The 21,115-nt window shown below is 37.2% G+C and overlaps 1 protein-coding gene across 3 annotated transcripts in view; it reads left to right on the top strand.

Annotated features, from left to right (window-relative positions):
• The window catches only part of NAB2 (NGFI-A binding protein 2), a 49,302-nt gene that overhangs the window by 16,845 nt on the left and 11,342 nt on the right, over positions 1-21,115 (top strand). The window contains exons 1-4 of one of the 3 annotated variants that reach the window (XM_072407731.1): positions 444-817; positions 9,586-10,396; positions 15,126-15,259; positions 20,435-20,486. In XM_072407731.1, coding sequence (XP_072263832.1) covers positions 9,752-10,396; positions 15,126-15,259; positions 20,435-20,486 — 831 coding nt within the window. In that variant the 5' untranslated portion in view covers positions 444-817; positions 9,586-9,751. Of the gene's footprint in view, positions 1-443; positions 818-9,585; positions 10,397-15,125; positions 15,260-20,434; positions 20,487-21,115 lie in introns of those variants that run through there. The other 2 variants (XM_072407722.1, XM_072407740.1) reach the window with 2 other exon arrangements.

Here is a 21,115-nt window from a genome sequence, read left to right as displayed (position 1 = left end):
CACTGGCACAATCAGATCTGCCAGGGCGGTCGTGCGTTTCCAGCAACTTTCCTCGCTCGTCAGCATCGTTGGTCAGTCGTTGTGCACTTTTTTTGTTAATGATTATTGTACCAACAGTCGTTAGTTGTTCGTTTCCAACAATAATTATTGCACGTGTGTACGCAGTCACCCAGTCAGGATATTTATTATGTATTTAGCACTGTACTTGAGATAAAATTGTGTTTAAGAAGGTTAAGAGAACTGAACCTAGGAAGAATACTAGTTTTGTGTCATAGTTATTTGACAGTAATTTGTCAGATACACATAAGCCTATAATGTCTTGTTAGTGATAAGGCAGAAATTGATATAGGATGGTCAGTTTTTGCTCTGAATTTCTAAGATAGATGCTTTTGATTCGGCCCTTCCCCCAGTCCACCTACACAGACTCTGACATACAGAGAGTCTTATTGCAATGTGTATGTGGGTGGAAAACAGCAGCGAGAGCTCAGGCAAGGGGGAACCCACAGAAAATAAGCAAGTGAGCCAGACACAGGCACAGGGATATGAAACAAGCAGATAGAGATAGATCATGCAGCTATAAGCAGGCAGCAAGGAGACTGAGGCAGGCATAGCTGTGGCCATACACTATGCAAGAGGTTTAGCTATTGATCAGGACAAGAATACAATTTTGTAGCAACATCATCAGGAGGTTTGAACACTGACAGTTTTCACAGCAGGTTTTTGGGGGATACTGTCCATATCATACAAAATATTCCCCTACATGGCGGAAAGGGCTGGCAGATCAGACGACTTGAAGCGGGCATCCAAAGCAAGGCAAGTAAGTTAGCAAAGTGTAAAGATATACATTGTTGTTCATTTAGTATAGTCTACTTTGTGTCAATTGTTTATTTTTATTAGGTATTATTTTTGCCTTTGGTATTGTTGATATTGTTATAATTTCATTAAATTTATTGTACAGAATAACATTAGGGGTCTATTTACTTCTTTATGGTGTGTAAATGCATTTTATATTGCAGATAAAAGTAACCATTTAAAAATAAATGACCCACCTGACTGTGCTGAAAAAAGGTACATGACCAATTTTTTATAATGCTACGCAGTTTAACGAATATGCAACAGTGCGTGTGCATTGGAGTGCCAATTAAAATTATTAGGCCAGCAACACATGTCACTACAGTATGGAAGTGTAAACGGGTCCTCAAGATTGTTCTGTCTATCAAAAATATTGTGCACCCTCTTTGCATAGAGGATATAATGCAAATGTATTATTCAACATATAGTTGCAGTTTTCCTGGATCTTGATCAAGTTAAATAAGGAGGTGGGCCACTTGGCATTTGTTTTTAAAGCCTTGACTAGCAGAAATGCAATATATAACTTTGAATCCGATTGGAAACACATTACAGACAGGCTTGTATATTTTAGATATTAGGCATGTTAAGAATATTTAGTTTTATCCTAAAAGTGATGTTGGGCAGCCTCTATTATGTAATTTTTGGGTTAAAGTTATGTCATCTCAGTAAAGAGATTCCTCATGCATGCCATATTTCCCTCTGTAATCCCATGAACAGAAAAATAGTCAACTTTACAAGTGTGTGTGAAAACCACTTATTTTGACAAGGTTAATTGTTTACAAAAAAGGAAATTTCACATTAGTTAACCATTTTCTGGTGAATAATCTTCTAGATCCAGGTGTTTTCAATGGTCATTATTGATTCTCTACCAGAGAATGGTGAATGCCATGATCACTGCTTTATAGATAATTGCTAGGGAATTCCTATTCTGCATTTAGGCAGTGAATGGTTAAACATCCCCTTTTTTAATATCTTGTCCACTAAAATAATTTATTTTCACTTTCTGTCCTGTAGACACAACAGGAAGTCAGAGAAAGGTAAGGGGAAGCCTATTTTAGGCACCCAAACAAGTTCCATTGGAAGACATCTTAATCTTTATGTTTAGGTGGCAACTTGAAAATGTAGCTTTTTTCTTGCTTTATTGCTTTTAGTTCCAGTGACAACGGTCACTAGGTCACATGAGAACATTAAACTTGATATAGGTATAGGTGTATATATATATATATATATATATATATATATATATATATTGTATGTATATATATTGTTCCTAGGTTTAGATACACCCTAACAAAATGTGCAGAATGACTGTGATTTGATTTCTACACAGAGTTTGTTACCGAATCTACACATCTCTGTATATATTTATAGCATTGGCCAAAAACATTAGCCCCCTTGCATTAATTTCAGAAAATGCACCACTTCTCCCAGAAAATTGTTGCAATTACAATGACATTCCACATAAAACATCAAAAACAGCCTCCATAAAATAATTGGCACCCTCAACCTAATACTTGGTAGCACACTCTGTGGAAGAAATAACTGATGTTAATCACTTTCTGTAACATACATATCAAGTCTTTTACATTTCTCAACTGGAATTTCGGACCACTCTTCCTTCGCCAACTAATCCAGGTCTCTCAGATTTGAAGATCTGTGTGTAACACACTGAGCATGGAGAAAAGAAAGAAGAGCAAAGAATTGTCTGAGGATTTGAGAACCAAAATTATAGAAAAGCACAGACAATCCCAAGGCTACAAGTCCATCTCCAGAAATAATGTTCCTCTGTCCACTATGTGCAACATTGTAAAAAAGTCTTCAATCCGTGGCACTGTAGCTAATCTCTCTGGATGTGGACTAAAGAGAAAGATTGACGACAATTAATTACAAATAATTACAAATAATGATGTTACGACAAATAATTATTCGAATGGTGGATAAAGAACCTCGATCAACTTCCGAACAAATTCAAGCTGACCTGCAGGCACAGGGTACAAGAGGGACAGCTCACACTGTTGCCATCTGAATGAAAAGGACGCTATGGCAGGAGAGCCAGGAGGACCCCACTGCTGACACAGAAACATAAACAAGGCCAAGAAGTGTTTGAAAAAACTCACCTGTGGAAGCTACAATCCTTCTGAGAGAATGTCCTCTGGACAGATGAGACACAAATACAGCTTTTCGGTAACTCACATCACTTGACTGTTTACAGAAAACAAAAAGAATCCTTTAAAAAAAACAGTCCCTACAGTCAAACATGGAGGAAGTTTACTGATGTTTTGGGGTTGCTTTACTGCTATAGGCACTGGTAGTCTTTGCATGGCGTTTTAAAATCTGAAGACTATCAAAGAATTCTGTGGCCCAATGTAAGGACCAGTGTCAATAGGCTGGGCCTCAGCTGGAGGTCATGGGTCTTACAGCAGGAATGACCTAAAGCATACTTCATACTAAAGCATAAAAGCACCCAGAATTGGTAAAAGACAAAGGGCTGGAGAGTTCTGAAGTGGCCAGCAATGAGTCCAAAACTAAATCCCAAAGAGCACCTGTGGAGAGATCTAAAAAAAGCAGTTGGGAGAAGGAACCAAGAGTAACCTGGAGCAGCTGGCAAAGGAAGAGTGGTGCAAAATTCCAGTAGAGAGATGTAAGAGACTCACTGATTGTTACAGAAAGCAAAAAACATCAGTTATTTTTGTGTGGAATTTTTTTCTCTGCTTTTTTGTCTTCTTCCAGTGCCAACAAAAGAAATAAACATGACAATACCAAAGCATTTGTAATTGCAACCATTTCTGGGAGAAGTGGTGCATTTTCTGACATATTTGCAAGGGTGCCAAAATTTTTGTCCATGACTATATATATATATATATATATATATATATATAAATATATTCTTATGTAAAGTCCTCTAACAAATGCATGTAATAAACAGCTGCTGGGCTAGATGTCAAGGCTTGATTCACTCATGTGCAATAATTGTTGTGTTCATACATTAGGAGAGAATGTGCTTAACAGAACATCACATAATATATCGGTATAAAGGTTAGTTGGCTCTTTGTAGAGCCTAAATAAATATATTACAGCTTGATTCAAATGAGATGTCCCCTTAGGTAATCATGAGATTATAGTACAATGTAATGTGTTGGTTCTTACATTTTATTACATAACCTTTTGCTCCTGTTTTATCAGCAAAAGTGTCTTTGTCAAAATATCCCTATATGCCCATAAGATTCAAAACACTCAAAACAGATATGTTTCTTCCAATCAGCTATTGCCACAAAGAGGGAAATTTTGTACATAACTCAAAGGTGCCAGGCGAGAAATCATTTATTAGGTATTACCACCTTTACAACTGCAGTATATTAATCCCAAATAGAGTGCCTGTAAATATGCTTGCAAATCTCCTTTTAGAAAGGCATAAACTGTTTGATATGGTACTGATGAGGTATAGATTCTTTCTACAGGTAGTCGGAGGATCCAAATAGGTTTTGAAGAATCCCATATTAGTCTCAGGGAGTACCATCATTAGGTAAATATTGCAGGGGCCACATACACCAAGACAAGAGTAGAAGGAACAGCTTAGTCCAATTCCAAGGTGGTGGGGAATTCTGGATCTATTCTCCTGAACTTTTAAACTTTGTCTATTCAGCGCACAGTGCTGATACTCCCCTCTCCAGCAATAAACCATTACTGCTCTGCTAGTGTAAAATACCTGGTTCTTCAAGGTATGGGGCAGCATGTGATCTCCATCCATGGTGCAGTATTTGAGCCTAGCAGCCCCAGGTATTTTGATGGCAGATGCGATGGAGTGGTGGAGTAGCTGTCTGTTATTATCTACCTACTAAGTAAAAGCAACTCAGCTTCTCACTTGCAATATTGTGATAGTGTACAGGGTTAACACTGTGATAATGAGTGAAAGAACACAACATAAGTCCCCAGCATTAGTCATATATATTTATTCATTATGTGCAAAGACCATTCGTTACACCGGTTCTAATCCTAAGCACAGCAACAGCGAAAAGTCTGATTCTGCTTAAAGGATGATTTCAGCAAGGCTACTATAGGCTATGACATTGAAAACCTCTCACAGTTTAAAGGAATTTAATAAATATAAATAGCAATCATGAAGTAAACAGATAAGCAGCATGAGCTGTAACTACTTCAAAAAGTAATTTACGAAAATGAGATCCAAATATTCAGTGCTTTTATGATGGTGTGCATAACTTTCCAGTAAAGTAAGACATAAGTGGGTTTTCTGTGGGTTTCTTTTAAACAACGCCTCATCACCGCCTCCATAATTCCATGAATAAACAAGTGGGTGGATTTCAGCATTCAGCTGCCTTTCTTCTTTTGCATTCAACGAACAATAGATTATTCACTTGTAATCAACAGTTGCTTTAGGCATACATCATACATTATTTTTTTGGATATTTTTTTTTTAATTGTCAGCCTCTACTTTTATATTGACTATTGTTGGATTCTAATTATTGTAAGAATTATTATCTTTCACAAGAGTTAGTTCTGGTCAACTTAGTAGACTGCCTTACATAAAACATGGAAGATTTTCCAATGAACAAACTAAAACTGGTTGATATCTATAAGAATAGACTCAGAGTGATGATGATGTTTTTTTTTTTTTTTTTTAGGTTACAAAGTAACTTACCCGTTCCCCAAATAAATTGGATCATTTGTTTATAGGGTTGGTTTGTCTTCCTCTATATCCGCTACAGGGTTATGATTCTGTGGATTAAGTTATTCCTTTGTTTGTATATTTTGGTTTTGATCAATTTAAAAAAACTTTTTATAACCTGACTATGTAATACTATGATATTTCAAAAGTTAATAAGACCAGAAAAAATGTCTGTCAGTACATTTAAATGAGCTTCTGATTGCCAATTTAGGGTAATTAGGGTACATGATCAGTCAGTGATGGCCAGAAAACTGATCTATCTTGGTGTTATAAAATTGCACATAAAAATATGGAGAAAAAAGTATTGATCATTTATTAGTTTGACAATTTTTGATTAAAAAAACCCGATCTCTATAAACAGCCTTCTGTCCTCCAGTAAACAATTCAAGAACATAGATGTCTCAACTATATGTACACAAAGGGCAAGTGTTATATTTAACTAATGGATTTGTTAGCTATTAGTTCATAATTTGCCTTAATGTATTTATTTGCATGACTTTTACATTTACATTTTCTTTTATTATTGTTATTATTTTTTATTTAATGCAGATTAGTAGTTTAGAATCTTCAAGACGCTCTTGGAGGCTAAGTACAGTGATTTTATCTATCTCTGCATTAAAGATAGGGTTGTAAATAGACAGTATCAGCTAAATGCAGAGGCATATTGTGAAATGAGCATATATAAATAGTTCTATATTTTCTCTTTAACCATAAGTGAGGTAGTTTGCCAAAAAGTATCTATCTCTTTTGTTTTGTGGTAACTGGCAGTGTGGTTTTAAAGCCTAGGACATATCAGCTGTGGTACAAGCTGAGGTAAACTGATACAGAACAGAACTGAACGGTGCTGTATGTACACCACTCATTCATGCATTGTGCAGTCGTTAGTCATAGGAAAGGATCGTGAAAGATCCTTTCCAACGACAATTATTTTCCCATGTGTACATAGCCTAAGGCTCCTTGTAATTGATGCAATTGCAAAACATTATCCTGCCATTATGTAGATTTTTCGCCTGCATTTGTTTCTTTTTATCAAGCTTTTACATGTATCTCAACTAATTGCACCTAATTAATCTAGTGTGAATAAGATTGCACAAGATTGTACAATCAGATTATTATACAATTGACAATCTTAAATAGAAAACATGTTACAGCTGCAATTAGTCCTCACATGTAGAAAATGATAGACCCAATAAACTGGCAATCTTCAGACCATCCTCTTGGAAAACTGGCATACCTCATAGAACGGTGGTGCCCAACCTTTTTTCACCTGGGGGCCACTGTTGACATTGGGAAAAAAACATGTGAGCCACAATGCAAACAAACATTAATTTAACATTTTTTTTTATTTAAAATGAAATTAAATTGAAACGTTTCTAGTTACCGTAACATACATGCATCAAATAAAAGAGATGACAAATCATGAATCTCTGCAATGAATACTTCCAGAGAAATGCAATTCATGTGAGATCATGTCAGATAGTACGTTTTACCACCCTAATGTAAATTAGGGTTTACAGAAGGTAAATGGCCGGCTATGTGTGACAGGGTAGCACAGTATAATAGGTAAAATTTCTCTTATCTTGTGATGTAGCTGCAGCAATAAAATTTTAGGGGAGTTAGCCACAAGAGTCCCGCCCTTATCCTACATTTTAATATACTTACCGCTCCCTTTTCAGGAGAAATTGGGATTCAAAGAACATAAGCGGACATTTTTATGTGACAGGGCCATGGTATGGTAGGAGTAATACAATTTTAGGGAGGGGGTAGCCACAAGAGTCCCCCACTCTATCACCACATGCCATAGTGATAACATTTTAGGGAGAGTTAACCACAAAGAGAGAGTAAGGGGATAGCTATGTGTAACAAGGTAGCATGATAGGATGGATATACCAATTTACTGGGGGGGGGGGGCAAAAGGAGTTTCCTACTGACTCCCACATTTCCACTTGCCAACTCCCCTCTGTTCCAAAGAAATTTCGGTTCATATGTAGGGTTCACAGTGCCCACAGATTTGACAGAAGGAGGCAGTGAGCGGTACTGATCGTCTCCCCTGAGCAAGGGTTCTCTGGCACAAGGAAGGGGTAACTGCACGGCAACCTGAACGCAACCTTAAAGTTTTGTGAACTTTAAGGGGCACCACAGCGCAGACATTTGGCAGTACCCTTATGTTCATTGCCATGAGAGTGGCCACCAGGGGGTCCCCAACATGCAATACCTCCATTTGGGTACCCTGGTCTTGAAATAGTCCCACTTAATGTGAAAATATCCCTGTCCCTTGTTATTAGGATTAGGACATGGGGATAATGAGGGCAGCATGGACATAGACACCACTCTCATGCTGCTGCTGGGATCATCTCACAGTACAGGATGGGCGGGGAGAAGCTCCTTCCCCTGGCAGCATGATCTCCATAGAGGAACATAGGAGATGTACGCGCTCTATCCCCTGCAATACAACGAGCAGAGATGGAAAGAGGAGAGGGCCGGATCTGACAGCTCCGTGGCCTGGATGTGGCCCGCAAGCCGTAGTTTTGGCACCCCTGTCAGAGAAAATATCTTTTTGCTCCATCAGCTAACTACAATCCTTAGTCCAGGGATCTCTGCAGAAATGAATTAGAAGTCAATGTATATCTATAGGCACAAAATGTACTTGTCTGCACACTTTTTATTTGTAAACCCCATAGTGTGTGCAAATATTACATCGATTCAGATTCTGTAGAGTGTCATAGAAGTATGTTTATTTTTATTTATTGAATCTCACAGCAAGGTGTAATTATTTTCTTACTTGATGATCAAGCTTTTTTTTAATGTAAAATGGTAATTAAAACTCTGGCTATAAAAGTATAAAACATACACTCAATCTCAGCATGTGGGAGTTAATAGCTTCACAGTCATATTGAAAGTAAAGTACATGTCTTCTTTGGTTGCATGTATACAATAACAATATAATGACACCTTAGCAAAATAGCAGTGCCACTCAGCAAACACAATGCTCAGAAATGGAACTTTGTGTAAGTAGATTAACTCTTTCCAAGGCAAGTGGTATGTGGCACATATTGGGGGGGGCCCACATTGTTTTGGCTTGCGAGCTACTTTGAAAATGGCCAGGTCAAAATGATCTACCAACAATAAAAACGTTGACTTAATAACTCCTGTGGGCGGTTGAGTTTATTTTGAAAGGCAGGGCTCCACGTTCTACATGCGTTGTCCTTGTGATCTACCGGTAGATCGAGATCCACCTGTTGGGCGCCCCTGGCCAATGCCACGCTGTAAACATATAAAAAAACGCTTAGGGCTTTATTTATAAAACAGGGAATCTGACATTCCCACAAACGATTCCTGGTGGGAATCGATTACTGCCAATAAAACACATGGACTTGGAAGATTCCCACAAGGGAATGTTTGAGAGAATGTCTGATTCCCTGTTTTATAGAGCCCTTAGCATATTAAAGTTACAAAGAAAAACTATTTAATAAAGGTCAAATCATTTATTGTGAAGTTATGTCAATCTATATAATACATCCCCAAACTTTCAAACAGACATATATAAATGGAGACTGAGATCAACGGGTAAATGCTGATTTGGTTCTATTTATAAAGCAGTGAATCTGATATTCACTAAAGCATCCCCTAATAGTGAATCAATGCAATAGTCATTGCAAAACATGGTCCTGAAAGATCCTCCGTCAGTGAATAGGCCTAATTTGGTAAAGCTTACCAGGACTAGAGAAGATAGACTACCATGGGGGAACCTGACTAATCCAGCAAACCTGGAATGGATCTGGTCCAGGACTGAAAACATTTGCAAAATAACAGTAAATGATTTTAAGAAATCTATTCCAGGTTTGCTGGATCACCCCGGTTCTCTCATAAGGCCCAATGTTTCAATGAATGTGCGATTTATTGGTTTATAAATAGATAATTGATAACCGCAGATGGGAAATAATATTGCTGTTTCCTGAAATATATTTGTGTTAATTTTCCAATGCTTATTACTTAGTGCAAATACAACCATTTTGTAAATACCATTTCATTCTTTTTTCAACTTGTAGAATCTGTGCAGACACATCTTCCCTCCCTCGCACCCTGGGTGAATTGCAGCTCTATCGCGTCCTGCAAAGAGCCAACTTACTGGGTTACTATGACACCTTTATCCAGCAGGGTGGCGATGATGTGCAACAGCTTTGTGAAGCTGGAGAAGATGAATTTTTGGAGATCATGTCTTTGGTTGGCATGGCAACCAAACCCCTTCATGTCCGAAGATTACAGAAAGCCTTAAGAGACTGGGCCACTAATCCAGGATTGTTTAACCAACCACCTTTGGGAAATGTTCCTCTGAGCACCAGCATACCCTTATTCAAGATATCTGAAACAATGGGAAGGGTTGGGAGACAATGCAATGGCATTATCAATAATTCAGAAAGCATAAACAAGACCATTGGAAGTTTTGGTGTTCCAGAGCAGCTGGAACAACATGAGAAGAGATCCCCTTTACAACTGGATAGCAGAACTTGGACGGTGCAGGTTTCCCCCGATCAGAATGAAGCAGATGACGATGATGTGGATGATGATGAAGACGGGAGAGGAATGCAGTATGGCACAGGCGGTGAAAGGTTGGACCCTGACATGGTCCAGGTGATATCTGACAGTGTGGAGAGACTGATGAAAGGCTTGCCTCGGGGTGACATTGCTGAGGCACGATCAATGCTTAAAATAAATAAAAAACTGGGACGGTCACTGGGTCATATCTTTCATATGGCAGATGGAGGGCCAAGGAAGGAGAGAGAGATAAGAAGGCACAGTGCGATATATGGAAGGAGTGACTCCAAGAGACGTGAAGGAAAGAGACTTACACTGCATGAGGTTGGTGATGCTGCTCTCTCCATGTTTGATAAAAGAAAAATGATGCAGACTTGTTCAATAAGGCAAAGAACAAACTGCACTAACCCTTAGCAAATCACAATCAGGTATTTGATTGATGTTTAGATTTGTTTGTTTTTTTACTGCCTTAATGGAACACTTTCACATTTTATTTCTAATGTCCGTTTTCACAGACCAAAAACAAAAACTAAATACTATGGATCTGATTATCATGTTTTTAATATATGCTTAGAAAATAAAATATGTAATCTAACTTCCTGCCAACATTTCAGTTGAGTTTGGAATGAGCTGTAAATGTAAACTTGGGAAATAATGAAACATAAATGTTCACAACCTTCCCTTCCAATACCAATTGCCACCTTACAAGTTTCCTTATTTTCATACATACATCTTCATACCGTTCTATATATTCTCATCAATAGCATTTGGGAAAGGGTTTAGAGGCCTTCTTCATGTCTCATATGGAGTACAACTTCCAATAGCCCTCTTGCCTCTTACATGGTGTGAGCAGAGTCTCTGGAGTTATTGGAGCTATTGTGGGTGAGTTGGTAAAACAACCTTACCTACCTGATCTTAATTTTTGAATTACACTCACCTGTCCTTTTTCTAACATGGGCACTACCATCTTGACTCTATTTCCGGGTTCCAAATCTTTGGTCATCTTAAAAAGCCAGGCATTCAGTTCTGGCAGCCCCAGGGGATGCTGGGATACCCCCTGCATATTTTAGCACCATACTCTAAACTGCCTTTGCACAGCTCAGCATATGTAAAAAAGATAGTAAGTAGATTATGTTTTATTGCAGAAGGGAAATCCTGCCTGCTTACAATATTTAATTGCAGAACTTTAGTTCCACTTTAACAGTGCTTTATAAAATGTACATTTGATTTAAATGTAAATAATTTGTAAGGACATTTAAACATTTGTCCAGAGATACAACATACGCTTTTGGTAAATAGACAAAGATTAATTTTAGCTGGTGTGACAGTGGTGAGAGGCTGAATGACTGATGAGTATTTAACCCCCAAACTTTCCAGCCGATTCATGTTGCACAGACTTGGTCAAAGAGTAGACATACAGGCCAGTGTTATTTGCAACAGCACACAAGTTGATAAAACTCTTCTCTGTGGTATTTAATAAATGTTGTAATATTAACAATGCTAATGAGCTCTGATGGGGTCAGTTAATATTGGATTTAAAATGAGAGCTGCACAGAATGTGCAGAATGAATTTCTAAAAATACATATTAGGATTAATTGTTTTGCATGCAGCAACTCCAATGCTATTATATGTAATAAAAAATTGGCATCTTGTCTAATTGTTGAGAAAACTGTATGGAAAATGCTACCTAATTCTCCCAAGGAATGAAAGCTTGCTAAATGATAACAAAAAAGACATTATACTACATGAAGTTTATTGTTTTCCAAGCGATTGTAATACAATGGCTAAAGCTCTTAAAGAGAAATGCCTTTTAAAGTTAAACTAAAGCCAAAGCTTGGGAAAGGTTTTCATCCCCTGTCAGAATTTTATTATTTTGTACACAGATTTTATTTGGTTTGGACAGAAATTAGAAGACATCTCCCAATTTAGCTTTTTTAAAAATTTTTAATACCTAACTACTGAGTCTGCCTAATGCCCCCAGTATCACATATTCTGCCATCAGGTGGACCAATATACAGTGAATGTAGGTGCTGCTGAAAATAAGATCACTTACATCTATGTGCAAAAGAATATGTCTGGACAGGAATAATGATCATTTTAACAACTATAGACTGGTAATGACACCCACATAAAAGAAATCATGGAGGTATGGAGGAAAACTGTCAGCTAGGTTAATATGACTTCTATTTCTGTGGTTCAACACTGCGGGTGCCTGCATCTACACTGACATATGAGTATGCATGTCTGTGTGCCTCCCAGCCAGTTGTATTGTTTCCCAGTGCCAAGCTACAATGTTATATGGATATCTGGCTTCTTCAACTGACTGGCAGAAAGCCAATAATATCAGTGAAACAAAGCAAATGTCAGAAGACTGCTGTAGAAGCATGATCGGTGAATGTCAGTCGGCCCCAGAACAGACAACTTTCTGAGTTCTCTGTTTCATTTACAATTGTTTTTCACTGTATAAAGAATGCATTTGTTTAATTGTTCTAACCTGGCCATGTATTACTGTTAGCATGCCAACAGTCGGATGTTTAAGGCCGACATTTTGGTAGGGAAGGTAAAACTCATCCAATTGGTATTGGGGACTGTAACCCTGTTAGAGATATTTTTCCCATAGAATAGAATGTACAGTTACATTTTACATTTTGCTGGTGTCACAGTGGTGTCCTATGATGCTAAATGACAGATGAGCCCCTTACAGACCATCCCTGCTCACTGGTTGTCCATTTATGCTTTGAAGAAAGACCAGTGGATAGTTAAACTGAGACCTGCAAAAGAGCGCTGCTGAAGAAAACTTCAACATGACTTGGCTGTAGGTAGGAGAACTGAAATGCTTCCCACCACACTGGTGGCATCAGAGATTTCTCCAAAGATGGTATATGCCGAGAACAAATCCCCAAGTGTCCCATGAATGTGGAACTACCACAGTCCACTATTTTTTCTCACCTGGAAAACCAAAAAAATTACCTGCATTTCTCCCCCCTGTATTCTAGTAAACGTTGTATGAAAAGGGTAACTTGGTGATGAATCATTCACACTTATCAGTACGTCAGAGCAAACATACAAATATACAAGCTGAAGGACAGAAGAGTGCAACATACCTATAAATGTGACATCATGTCATTTCCATTACTGTTGATGGGGTTCATATGGAAATCTCAAGACTATTTTTAGATATTATAATGCAAGATTTTTTTTGCTTGGTTTCAGCATAAATCTGTTGAGCAATGCTCAGTAACAGCCTACAATATGTAAGTACTCTGTGCCAAAATGACAACAGATAATCATAGACATCACCACAGCTGACTTTGTAGATGCTTGTTTAAGACTGTGTGTTGTTTTCAGCCAGATATAGAAGACATAATTGTGTATGCTGCTTGGCAGCTCTTCTAGTAGAAAGGCGGATAGAAGAGAAGTGTGCTCATTGTAACGGTATTCAGAGATCAGGAAAAGGACCTTCTGGCACCTTTCTGTACTACAACTGGTCAAAGTACCGAGCTGTCTATTCTTTGATAGCTTACAGAGTTAATTTACTAAATTATGGTGACTATAGTGTGAAGTCAGGTGAGGTATTACTTGTGTTTACTTTGACCATCTGATTATGTGTTGAAGAAACTCCTTTTTTTATAGTTCCTTTTTCTAGTATCTACCGTTATTCATCTATCAGGCAATCTGCCAATAGGCAGGATACATTTGACGCAATATAGAAGTGCATGTGCATATCGATGGAACTCAAATGCCAGTCTCAAAACTCCTGAGGAAGCAGATTCTGCAAAACATGTCGAAATTGAGACTGGATATATTTTGTTTGTATATTTGTAAAAAATATATAGATATGTTTCTCTTTTAGTGTTTGAAGTATGTGATTTAATGGAAAGGTGTCTTTACAGTCCACTTGGATATATGCAAATATTACAGTTCCATTTCTATAATTTCAATTTTATTACATCAAAGCTTAGGTGGGTACAATAAAGGAAGGGAATAGGAAGTGGGTACAATAAAGTGCAAAGACTACCAACAAATGATATTCTATATAGCATCTCATCCTGCAGACATCTTCTGGAATATTTAATGTGCTAATAAAAACAGCCCAATGCCCACCTCTTTTTTTGCCTAAATATCAAAAATGCAGCTCGATTCTAGTTATTCGGTATAGGCAAATCATGATCTCAGTATATGCTTTTCTTGATTTGCCTTTTTTAAAGGTAATACAGGTTCTTAGATTTGTTATCTCCTGTTCTCATAGTGCTTATAAGGAATATATTACCCTGTAGTCTACTGGGAAACCAACACTTCTAATGGAGAAGATACACTATCAATAGTGAACCTGGGTGATCCAGCAAACCTGAAACAGTTTTGGTCGCAGATTTTTAAGAATTCAATTTATTGGTCAACCAGGTTCTCCCATGATAGTCCAGTCTTGAAATGCTTTCATAAATTAGGCCCAATGTTTCCTCATCTATTCTTTTTTTTTTTTCCTGGTAATCTGATCACTGAGCGGACCACATACAAAAGCTGTTACATATATGCCTATTGGTTCATATATTTTTTTTTATTCTCTGCATTTGATTGGATTATGAAGTGGTCCTTGTGTTTCAGGGCATATTATTTATTATATGTACCATCAGTGCTCAACCCAGAATTTTTTTTAAGCTGGGTGGGAAAAAAATGTAGGTGGGTGGCAGCACTGGTATAGTGTGTTTCATTTCATCAGTAACCACCCATAAACAGCCGGGTGGTTGCTGAAGAGTGCCGGGTGGTGTACCCAGCTAAAGGGAGCTGGGGAGAACACTGACCATATTGGGTATTGAAAGTATCATGAGATGATAATGTGTTCATTGCTAACATTTTTTGTTGGAGGATTCCCAGGGATGGAGCCAGGTATTGTATAATGCCAAGCACGGTGAAGAAAACCTAATAGAGGTATTATTGATGCTAGCTAACTAAAATACATTCATTCACTTTGGTATTGTGTATGTTGTGCAAATAAGGTCCGTTCAAAGATTCAGAGTTACATCCTGTCTGTCTTTTATATTCTTTCCTCTACAGCTGACAATTAATGAAGCGGCCGCTCAGTGCTGTATAAGGGATAACACTTTGCTCTTGCGGAGGGTGGAGTTATTCCCGCTTGCCAGACAGGCTGCACGGGAGAGTTCTTATTTAGCATCTCTAAAATGCTCCAGGTAAGTTCACAAATGACAATCAGACTAGAAATACAATATGGCATAATACAATGCAGAGGAATTCAAGCTCTCATTTACAGATGGATCCTGTGCTATTTCACCAGAAATGAACCTATGTGGTATCATTTAACTTAGTTTGAAATGAGTTAAAATGATTTATTCTCCTATATAGGAATTGGGGAATGGAAATGTGGAACTGTTGCTTTCGTCTTGTTACAGATACTGGAAATTTTCAGCCTTTATCTGTTTACTTTGCCTCTAATGTATATCTTCTGCTATCAGCCCTTCAGGTCATACACTGCCAAATAAACAATGGTAGGATTTCAAACAAACTGGTAGGATTTCAAACAAACTGGGGTTTGTTCCATCAGCAGAATTCTATCTGTAACCTGTACCTATTTGTGCAGAATTTATTTGTGCACCAAATAGAAAATGTTATGGACACCTGACTATCAGTGATGGCATCACACCTATCTATAAGGTAGAAAGTATATTGACATTCTGCTAATTATTGACTTTGCACATTGGCCCTGATTTATTAAAGCTCTCCAAAGCGGGAGAGTATACACTTTCATTGGTGAAGCTAGGTGATCCAGCAAACCTGGAATGGATTTCCTAAAAGTCATTAGCTATTTGTTAGCAAATGTTTTCAATTCTGGACCAGATCCATTCCTGGTTCGCTGAGTGTATTCTCTCCAGAGCTTTACTAAATCAGGGCGATGGTCTGCAAAGGGTAATATCAATTTTATATTATAGACAACACAAAACGTGTACTTGCAACCATGTAGCAATAGTCTTTTCTGTTTCAGCATGACTATACCCCTGTAAAAACAATGCTGGGTCCATTATATCAGATCATAAAAGACCAATTTTTATTGAAGGAACAAAAAAGACCTGACACTTCACCAAGAAATTTCACCTTTGGGTGAATGAGATTTTTGATTGTGAGTTTTCCAATCCACCATCAATATCCGACCTCACAAATGCTAATTTGGCTGAATGGGCACAAATTCTTACAGATGTGCTTCAAAATTCTATGGAAAGCCTTCCCTGAAGAGTGAAATCCCACATAAAACATATAGTGCAAAGAATGTTGAAAATACCATGAACAAAATTCAATGAGTGGAAGTGTCCAAATTCATTGTTACAACACAGGGTCCAAAAACACAATTTCCTTTTGAGAAAATCCCCATGAATCTTTTCAGAGATACATTTCCCAGCAATACACTCCAGTGCCAAAATTGATTCCTACATCCAAAGTGTAAATGCACTCATTGTTTCCTTTACTTTTCTAAAATGGAAAGGTAAGGTCACCTAAAAATAGTCAATAAAAGGTCTGCATGTGATAATTCTCCCCTCACAGTTCTTCCAGCAGTACTCAAAGTTGTACAAAAAATAATGCCAACAGTATAAAATCCCTAAAATAATTCTTCAAACTATCCTAAGAACATACCACTAGTATCTTGTAAAATTACATTTTTCTGGTTACACATGATTTAGATAATTAACTGGAGTCCGAGCCTCAATTGGAATAAGGGGCTAAAATATAGAATTTATAGTAATGTGTTAATCCAAACCACACTATTACAGCCAACCTGTGATAACGAGTACCTGTGATAGCTCCTGCTCATTTCATAGTTGTGGTATGAGTCAAGGGAGTTTTACTTGTAGGGTGTTTTTATATTGTAAATCAATAGTTTAGGTCATGATGACATAGAACTAAAGATGCTTGCTAGAATAGAAATAAATGTTGAAGAGAGTTAATTCTGCATGTGGGTGGAGCATTATAAATGAGAGTTTTCCAGGAGAAGGTCAGATATCTCAATAAACTAAGTAAGCAATAAACTAGGAATTAAGGTGCGTACACACTTCCAATTTTTATCGTTCCAATCGAACGACGAACGATCGATTGGGCAAAAAATCGTTCGTAAAAAAGTAACCAACGACGCCGACGAACGAGGAAACTCGTTGGAAACGAACGACCGGACCGGCGGATCGGATTGGGCGACGATCGTTGAACATCGTTCGTGTGTACGGTCGTTCGTTGATCGTCCATGGTCTGAGCATGCGTAATGAACGAACGTCCGTTCACTTTCCTGTCGTGCACATAGTTCCTCTATCGCTTAAACGATCGTATCTATTGTGTGTACAATATCTACGAACGATCGTGTCGTTACCTCTATGTGCAGGATCGGTGCTATACGATCGTTCGTATATATCGTGCAGGAACGTTCGTCGTTCGTTTTTCGACGATAATAATTGGAAGTGTGTACGTAGCTTTAGACGTGCAAATTACTAAACAAGTCCCAAGCCCAGTTACTAAGCCATGCACACACCTCATAAAGTAAATAAATAACTTCTTCTTCTTCACTTTCTTTAACTGAACTGAATCTTCCTTCATTTTGGTCTCACATGACCCCCCATCCAAACACTACGACTCATAGTGGAAGTGTTTCAGTAACAGAGGCAATGCAGTCAAACCAAAAAAGAATTGGACAGAGCTAGAGGTCAGCGGGTGCTGAATGACAAGCCATAGGTTTGTGAATCAACATATATTGTATATATCAGTTATGGAAAAATGAATGGACCAAGCCCTGCCCTTTCATTCTTACTTAGAATAGAAAACAAAAGGAAAGGGAACTTGGTAAGCTGTACACAAGGTGTGGATGTTTTATGTGTATTGCAGGGTGATATGGTGGCAGTGTGGTAACTGGCTAGAGAACAGAACCTTAACTCCAGTTCTCAGAATCTGCACACACTTATAGTACTTTTCTAGCTTACAGCATTAAATAGGTGAAGGGATCGTTTTCAATGAAACTGAATATTATGTTGTAACAGTAATTTAGGTTAGATTACTGCTTGCCTGAAGAGGTGAGTTTTTAGATTGTGTTTGAAGATAATGGGTGCCAAATGGATTGTTGGAAGGAATATCAAAGGATACGAGAGATTCTGTATTGGAGAATAAGAAAAGATGATTGAGAGGAAGAGAGGAGAATGTTGTTGGCAGAGCAGAGCTTGATTTTAGTTTTGACGACACATGACAATATAAAGTGCAGAGAGAAATTCAAATGGAATTGAAAGCCTTGAAATTGTTTTTGAATAGAGACTTAAGGTAGAGCCAAACCTGATCAATAAAAAAGTTATTCTTAATAATTATACGTTTGTTATTGCTTATTATTTATAATAGGATCCTTGATCAGGCATTTCCTCTCAGAGTGTGACAATTCTCAGCCCCTTTATTCCAAATGTACTGCTGTATTGTCATCCTATCACATTGGTTTCTTCAGCACATTTACCTGGGTACAGTCCTCTGTTGTCACCATCAGGAAACTCACTGGAGTGCATGAATATAGCAGCAAAAATAAAAATTGCAGTTACAAATGAAATATCACTAAGTTATGGTTTACATCTGATGCAAGGTATGGTAAGAATATATCTATATAGTAGAATATGTTAGAATCAGTAGCCTTTAGACCATTTGTCCAGTGACTTTCACCAGATCCAAGCTGGAAATTTGGGTAATGACCTCTGTTTAATGTGTGCAATTAAGGATTATCCAGGGAGTAGATGTAATGCAGAGACTTATTATGCAGTATCAGAGTTGATAGCGATGTTGAAACAGCCATATTGTGCAATGTGAGAAATGGAAGCCAATTATGGGGTGTTAAATGTGTTAAATCGTGTTTATCTTTTATGCTCTCAGCTTCTGCGCTAGGAGTTTGTTTTAGTTTATTCTTGTTATTATATCTGGAATGTGTCCCGTGGAAGGCTTTTTCTTTTCTTTTTTTTTCTTTTTTTGGAGATAATATTACAACTAATGCCCCAGTGTCATTTTTTTTAAGTAGTGAGATGGGCCTTGTTGATTCACATTCACTAATCTTTCTAGTTTCTGCTGGAGTTGTGGCATGTGCTTTTGATCTGCAGTATCTTTTTTTTCTAAATGAAATGACATTTTTTTTTCTAAATTTTACATTTTCTAAATGAGATTTTGGTACATGAAAATATTATTTACAAAAGCCTGTGTCTCGCTTGACTGTAGGAGCCTGGTATGCTGTTTTGGTATTACCTTTTTAATTGGTCTGGATGTTTATACTAATATTGGATATTGATAAAAAAAGGTCTGTTTAGTTACCAACAATCAGAAATAGGACTGGGACGTAGCAATGTAACATCTGAGAAAATTATTGATAATCTGACAACGAATCTAACATCGGTCAGGGTGTATTATTGAAGAACAGTCATGAGCATGGTCTCCAGTACTTCTATTAAAGTGTATGTATCCTACAGCATATAGAGACATGTTAAACTATTGTGGTTTCAGTCTTATGGCAAGAAGAAGGTCCTTTTAATTCCCAGTATGCCCAATCAGGTCTATAATTAATATTATTATTATTTTATATTATTACACAGTATGTATATAGCACCAACATATTACACAGTGCTGTACCAAGTCCATAGTCATATCACTAGCTGTCCCTCAAAGGGGCTCACAATCTAATGTAATAAAATGACATATTTTTTATAAGTTTAGTGTACAGGAACTCAACCATGCTGATCATCATTGGGATATTTGTGAATGCTGATTTCAACCAGCATTAGCTGAACTCACTTTTTCCAGAAAATAGATTGCTTTGGGAGTGGGACAACCTCATATTGACCTCATATCAATCTCTTAACCATGAGTCTTATGGCCAGGTGTCCAGATCTTTTGGCCATATAGTCTATGCAGAAATACAAAGCGTGGACTGGAGAATTGACTGAAAATGTTTTGCTAATACAGCCAATATGATATTTTGTGTCTTACATGTCATAGGACTTACATGTTTTAGGATTTTTACAATTTTAAGCTAAATTATACTTAAATTACAGTACAAAGGGCCAATGTGTCAGTGAGGTGAGGCACAAAAAAAATAGCTGAAATGGCAATCAAAAGTTCATCCCTGCAAATGTTGCTTCAATAAACAAAAATAAAATTGTGAAAAAAAAAAAAACTTATTATTATCTTAGTTAAAACCATTTTAAATCACATTTTGCAGCATGAAAGCGGCATTCTGAAATAACATTTATATGGCAACCTTTTTGTCAATTACATAGAATAGAAATTACATACAATAGAAATACATGTTGTGAAGTATACAATACTGAATTTCAGCATCTATTCATTTTTTTGTCTAGGTTAACACCTGAGGAAATGGGTGCGCCACAAGCAAAGCTGCTTAAGCAAGAGGTAATAGAGGAATACACCTTTATGCAACAAATCTTTTATTGCAGAAATTATTTGAAGTGTATCCAAAAGTTATATTTTAGCGGGTAAATGTTTGTGGGCTGAATCATTCAGCTCTCCAGAACTGTTTGAATCATGGTCAATGACAACTTTAGAGCTGTGATTAATGCTGCAAGAAATACCTTTGCCTATTTTTCTATGTATTTTATAGCTAGCTACAGAGTTGTTGTGAGTATAATACCTATCCAAGCAGCCACACATCATTAGTGTGACCACAATCAACGATGCATATATCTATATATATTTATTGTACAGTATATGTACTGTAAGTATATTTATATATATATATATATATATATATATATATATATACATACTACAATGAACTCACACAATAGTTTACCTATAGAAGTTTTCTATTTCTATTTCACACAAAAACTTAATCAGATATCACCTTATGGTAAAATATAAAGATATATAATTTTTTAGGGGTGCAATAATTTACAGCATAGGATATATGTTCTACTAATAGAGACTTTCACCAAATTCACCAAAAGGCCCACCATGCAAACATAGCATTCATTATATATATATATATGCACTCATCTTCACCCCTCTCCTCTGTACATCAC

The sequence above is a fragment of the Pyxicephalus adspersus genome, chromosome 1, assembly GCF_032062135.1.
Source record: "Pyxicephalus adspersus chromosome 1, UCB_Pads_2.0, whole genome shotgun sequence".
Taxonomy (NCBI): Eukaryota; Metazoa; Chordata; class Amphibia; order Anura; family Pyxicephalidae; genus Pyxicephalus; species Pyxicephalus adspersus.
The sequence above is the reverse complement of the archived record's forward strand: the minus strand, read 5'-3'. Positions and strand labels throughout refer to the sequence as shown.